This window comes from Melospiza melodia, chromosome 19, assembly GCF_035770615.1.
Source record: "Melospiza melodia melodia isolate bMelMel2 chromosome 19, bMelMel2.pri, whole genome shotgun sequence".
Taxonomy (NCBI): Eukaryota; Metazoa; Chordata; class Aves; order Passeriformes; family Passerellidae; genus Melospiza; species Melospiza melodia.
In genome coordinates this window covers 12437248-12443247 of record NC_086212.1, presented here as the reverse complement: position 1 = coordinate 12443247, position 6000 = coordinate 12437248, and the positions used below count along the sequence as shown (strand labels likewise).

At 47.2% G+C, this 6000-nt stretch overlaps 1 protein-coding gene across 2 annotated transcripts in view; it reads left to right on the top strand.

Moving 5' to 3' along the window:
* The first annotated feature begins 630 nt into the window (after positions 1-630).
* The window catches only part of PHACTR3 (phosphatase and actin regulator 3), a 100586-nt gene continuing 95216 nt past the window's right edge, over positions 631-6000 (top strand). The window contains exon 1 of one of the 2 annotated variants that reach the window (XM_063172560.1): positions 631-884. In XM_063172560.1, the coding sequence (XP_063028630.1) occupies positions 782-884 (103 nt within the window). In that variant the 5' untranslated portion in view covers positions 631-781. The remainder of the gene's footprint in view (positions 885-6000) is intronic. The other variant, XM_063172561.1, reaches the window with a different exon arrangement.

Genomic DNA, 6000 nt, shown 5'->3' with positions numbered 1-6000 from the left:
CCCCGAGGCCCCAGCTCCGGCCGAGCTGCGCGGGGTCCCGGGGGCGCGGAGCGGCTCTCGCTCGTCCTGCCGAGGGAACCCCCGCGGGAACCTCTTCCGAGGGACCCCCACACGCCGAGGGACACCCTCCCCCGCGGCACACACACTGTCTCGCTGCCGGGGGATCGCGCAGGTCCCTCCCGCGGGGCAGAGCTCCCGGACGGACGGGACGAGCCCCGGGGCGGCTGCGGGGACACGGGCGGGTCCCGCACAGCCCCTCCCGCGGCCGTGGCGCTGTGGGGCGGGGCGGCCCCGCGCACCTGCGGCGCCCCCGCCTTTGTGCAGTGCAGGTGCGGCGCGCACCCCACCCCGTGACGTCAGGCGGGCGCTCGCGGGGCACCATGGGAGAATCCCAATGTTTTCCATCGGATGCGCTCAGCAGCGCGGCGGCTTGAGGCGACTCCGGCAGCGCCGCTCGGGGGGGCGTCCCGGGAGGGGGCGGCGGCGGCGGGGGGCCGGGCCCGCGGCCCGCGCCCCGGCTCTTCCCCACCCCGCCAGGCGGCATGGCCCACCCCCCTGAGGCGCCCGGAGCTGCCCCCTGAGCGCCCGGAGCCGGCGGAGCGCCGCGCCGCAGCCGTGCCCAGGCGCCGGGGAAGATGCTGCTGCCGCGGCTGGTCCTGCCCGGCTGACGCCCCGCCGCTCCCGCCGCCGCCGCACCCCCGTCCCCATTGTCCCCCGGCCGCCTCCGGCTCCATGAGCGCCTCCTCCTCCCTCCTCCTCTGAGCTTCCCGCCCTCCACCTCATGGCTGCATCGGAAGAAGGGACCGGCTGCTTTCTCCCGCGAGGCAGGTCGCAGAGTGACCCCAGCATCCTCACGGAGCCCGCGGGCCCCGGGGAGCGCCCAGGTAACCGCCCCGCTCCCGCCGGCCGCGCTCGGGGCGCACCAGGAGCATCTGGTTTGTGGGGAGCCCGTCCGCCCCGGGCGGGCAGGGACTGGGAGCGCATTCCCTGCGGTGAGTGCCGGATGGTGCAGCCGCTGAGCCGCGCACGGGCTCCGAGCGAGCGCGTCCCGCGGCTGTGCCGGGATCCGAGCGGGGGGCGCGTCCCGGCCGGGGCTCCCGGGGCAGCGCCCGACCCCCTCCCGCAGAGCTCATTGATGACTTTGTGGGGAGGGGAAATGAGCGCTAATAAAGCAGGCTGTTTGCATGGTATCGCCATGGAGACAAGGGAAGCAGAGTCATAATTAAACGCTTTCTGCCCACAAGAAGGTAATTTTCACTTCATAGGGGGAAGCGTAATCTCCTTGTGAAGTGTGGGCACCGAGGGTGGTGCTGAGGGGACACAGCCCAGTCGTTAGTGTATAAATTGTGATTAGATTTTTTTTTTTTAACAATGGCAAATGGTGTTTTCATCTTCACTTTGAGGAGTAATTCTAAATGTCTGTTGGTGGTGACTCAGTAATTTCAGATCGTCAGAATCTAAGCAGTGTTGAGACCTTTAGAGAAAAAAAAAAGAAACAAATAGCCACATCACTTTGATGTGATGTGATTGCACGGAAAGGCACAACAACAAGCTGGAAGCGAAGGGTAAAAGCCAGTTTACTCTCAGTTTCCCTGAATAGATGGTGGTCACAAGAGCTGTCAGGTTTCTTTCTGAGAAAAGAAGTAATCAAAACAGCGTAAAGACAATGAATGGGGTGTTGATCATCACTACCCACTACTGATTCCTAAGCCTAGAGATGAGTTTAGGTTTCGGGTCAGGCACTATCAGCCTACAGGAAACAGTCCCTGGATGCAATTTCGGGTTGAACTTTGCTCCCCTTTCTCAGATTACTGAGTAAATAAAATATTCCAGGCTCTATTCATACACCTGCTATATTGCTTCCTTCTGAGCCAATGAGGATATTAATATTTGTATGTAATTTAAGTTCTTCTATTTATTTTCCTTATCAAGCAATTGTGAGCACACTGGTCTGGAGTGAAGCACAAATTGAAGTAAGGCAAACAGTGGATGATTTATCCCTGATTACCAACTGTTCTGATACCCTAAGTGAAGGGAACAAAGGACTCTTCTAACATGAACTGCTCGACTCACTCCCAAAGGGGCAATCTTGGCTGAAAGAGGAATGCATGTTTCTGCCATTTGATTTCTGCAAGCAGAAGTGACTAATGAAAGGAAGGCGTGTGCAACCTCAGTTTTAATTCCTCTAGATTGTTTTCTGCTAATTAATTCTTTTGGCCTTTGTGAGATACACAACAAAGAAAGTACACAACATGTCCGACAAACAGACAAAGATATAAACATTATTGTGCTTTTTGTTAGGAGAAGGAGCTGTCAATACCGAGGAGCATTTTTCCCCTAATACAGACTCCATCAGATAAACCAGTGTCCCATTGCATGGCAGAAGCTCTGCTAAAATGCAAGAGAAGGTATCTTGTGTGTATTCTGTTTTCATGCAAAGTGTGGAGAGAAACAAAAGGTGTTAAATACATCTGGCTTTTGTCCAGGTAGCTATGAATAGTCAGGGGTAGGATTAGCATGTTTGATGAGATTTTCAGGTTTTAAATTTGTTCATCAAATAGTATTGAACGTCTCTATGCTTCCAGATGATAATAAAATGAACCTAAATTGTTTATTTTAGATAAAATTTTACCCTACAGTGTTGTGAGTAATCATTATGAGCAATTTCATACCTTTGGCTACTTAAAAATCTGGAATACAATTTATATTATTTTAAGAATTATGAATGCTAGATTACTTAATTGCAGTTTATATTATTTTACTGTCCTAGAAAATAATTTTATCATTATCATTATACCAACAAAAGCATCTATGGACTCTAAATCAAAAGAGATTCTTAGGAGTGGGAAATGATATGTCCAAAGTTTGTGTTTGCATCCCAGCCCTGCTCACAGACAAACCATGTAGAGAAGTGTGAACATGTAAGATTCTTCCTTAATCTAAAAATTCAATTAATGTTATTATCATTTAAGTTACATGTTTAAATTACAGACAGACCAAAATTATACCAAAATATGGGTATAATAGGATGTAGGATCCCTACAAAAACCATTCCTGCTTTTACCTGGCCTTTGAGTGATGCCATATTCTGTTTTGTTTTGGAGCAGTTTTTTGGCTGTATGATGTGGTCAGGGGTTATTCTGCACCAACTCATTTGGCTGTGCCTACTGAGGAAAGGATATTGGGGTAGGAAATGTGGGAATAGATGAAGGCAGCCTAGATTCTGAAATATTTCCTTGTGGTTTTTTGGTTTAAAGACATATTTATATTTGTCTTCTTGACGTGTAGAATTACAGGAGTTTTTGGTTTAGCCCAGCTTTATGCAGGAAGTTTCAGTGCCATGGCTGAGAGTGTAGAGCTGGCAGCACAAAGATTTTCATGTATTTCCCAAAGGAAATCCTGTGATGCAATGCTTCATTTCCTTTTCCCTCCTGAAACACCAGTTTAACCAGTAGAACTGACCCATCCCAGTGGGGTTTGAGCCTTGCTGGCTCAGAATTTGCTCTCACTGGACCAAATAATCCCTTTTTAGCTGACCCTGAGCAATGTGAGCATTAGATCCAAGGAATTTGGGATGAGCACGCTGCAGGTGCAGATGTTGGTTCACCTTCCCAGTGCTTCATTTGCAGTGTTTTGATGAAATGTTGCTTGGGTGAAATGTCAAAGGGAGTTTCCCCATGTGAGAGTAGAGCTGAAGTTTGTTTGTTTGTGAGGTTTTTGTTGTGTTTTGTTCATTTTAAAGAGGATTCTGTTTTCATCCAGCCAGAGCATGGGATAACTCAGTAACTGGCTGGATCAAGTAGCCTTAGATGCTGATTTTTGAGAAGTCCTGTTCACTCACAGTCCTGACTAATGCCAGCAGAAGCTGCAATTATTCCAAGCCTTCAACAAGAAAGGCTTCATGATAAAGCCTCTTATCTAGTGTGTTTTTCCTCACAAAGCATTCACTGTAGAAATGAAAAGCTATTTTATAACCTTGATTTAGAAGAGCTGTAATCTTTACAGACTACAGTGAATTTTATCACATGTAAAAACTTACAAAATTACCACATGCCACTACAATCTTAGAAATATTCCTATAATAAGTCAGATAAACAAGATGTTCAGTAAACAAAATAGGGACAGTTAATAGCTATTTATTCCAAAACAGAGATAGAAATTCACTGATTTAGATCCTTCATGTGCAACTTAAATGAAAACAGCAGCTCCTCACAGTGATCAGTAAAGATGTCACAGTCATGGTCTAAGAAGAAAAGATGGACTTTAGTTCAGGCTCTGATGACAAAAAGATTATTTTCTCCAGCATTTAAATGGTGCATAGAGGTCCTATTGTTAATGCAGAGAATGCTGGAAACAATGTTTCTTTGCTTTAATTGGATCAGTTATTTATTTTCTCCTTTAAGATAAAAGAATGCATTTCAGCCTATATTTAAGTGAACTATTTTATGGCCGCTGAGTAGTATTTTATGAGAATTACTGTAGTACAACAGACACTGAGCTTCATGTTTTAGTCAGTTTAAATTCACTGTCACAGTGAGTGAGCAAGCCTTGAAAAAGGAGGATGTCCTTAGTTTGGGATACTGACATCAAAATACTCATTTAGCAAAATGTCTTGCTAAACTGTAGACTGTCTCTAGGCCAGGCTGTTGTTGAGAAAGTGATTTTCATCTCATTCATAGAATCACAGAATGGTTTGGGTTGGAAGGGCCCTTCCAGATCATCTGGTTCCAGCTCCCTGCCACCTTCCCAACCTGATTAGATGAGGTTGCTCCAAGCCCCATCCCACCTGGCCTCCAACACTTCCAGGGATGTCAAGAACCTCCTTATCTTATGTGTCTTTCCCCTCCTCCACCTTTCAGATAATGATCAAGAGAGAAAGGAGAGTCCAAAGAGAACAGATTTCAGTATCACCATCTAATTGAGAGACAGTTGCAGGAAGCCAAAATATTGCTCTCATTATATCCTTCCAGCAGTCACAGGGCAGAGGGAAGATTGACAATCTCATTTGATTTGTATCAAAGAAGGGAGGGGTGCACAGACTGGAGAAGAACACACCATGTCAAAACTCTGTATTACTTGAGGAGATACAGACAATCATGACAATGTGTGAAAATGTCACCCCGCTCCCCCCCTTAATTTTGGGATAATCCATTTGAATTTGTATAAGTGCACATTGATGCCATCACGTTTTGCTCTCTGTGCTGCTGCCTTTCCTTCCTGGCACCACACAATTAAAGATCTTCAGGATGGGCATTGCTGAGCTCTCCAGCAGACCTTGCCAGTGGTCCACCATGTGTTCCTTGTCCTCCAGTGAAGGATCTGTGTTGAGGAGGAGCTGTTGTGCTGCAGGCAGTGGTGTTAGATGTTGTTAACAGCTCTGTCACCACAATTTCTTACTGCCTGGTGAATGGGGGCTCCTCAGCCTCTCCTCTGGTGTGGTGTGCTTCAAGGCCTGACAAGTTAAAGCTACTGCAGAGTAGCTGTTCCAGAGATCCATGATCATGTCTTCACCAGACACTAATTCCCTGTTAATTTGTATTGATACCGTGTGTCATGAGCAGCTCTGTGCTCTGAATTAACTCCAGGGGCTAACAACTGCATAAGACTTAAAGGTCCTCCATCACTGTTTCTAGTTTTCATAATTCAAAAGTTCTGTAGCAGGCAGCATTCTTGTTAGTATTCTTCTAGGATGCTAAGAAGAGAGGCTGAGATGAGAATTGAGCTGTTATGTTCCTTTTACATCATCTTTGGGCTGGAGGCAGAGCTGAAACCCAGCAGGGACTCCCAGGAAGTGAGGAAGGACATCAATCATCCAAGCAATGGCCAGGGAAAGCTGGGATGCAATAAACAGCAGGTGTAGGAACACTCTCTAATATGGCTTTTTCTTTCTTGTCTTCTGTTTTGAAGCTGTGACCTCCTCTGGATGGACTGTGCCATTCCATATCTGTCATTGTCTTCTCCTAACATTTTTGGTTTAGCTGATAAAGATTTTATTTGACT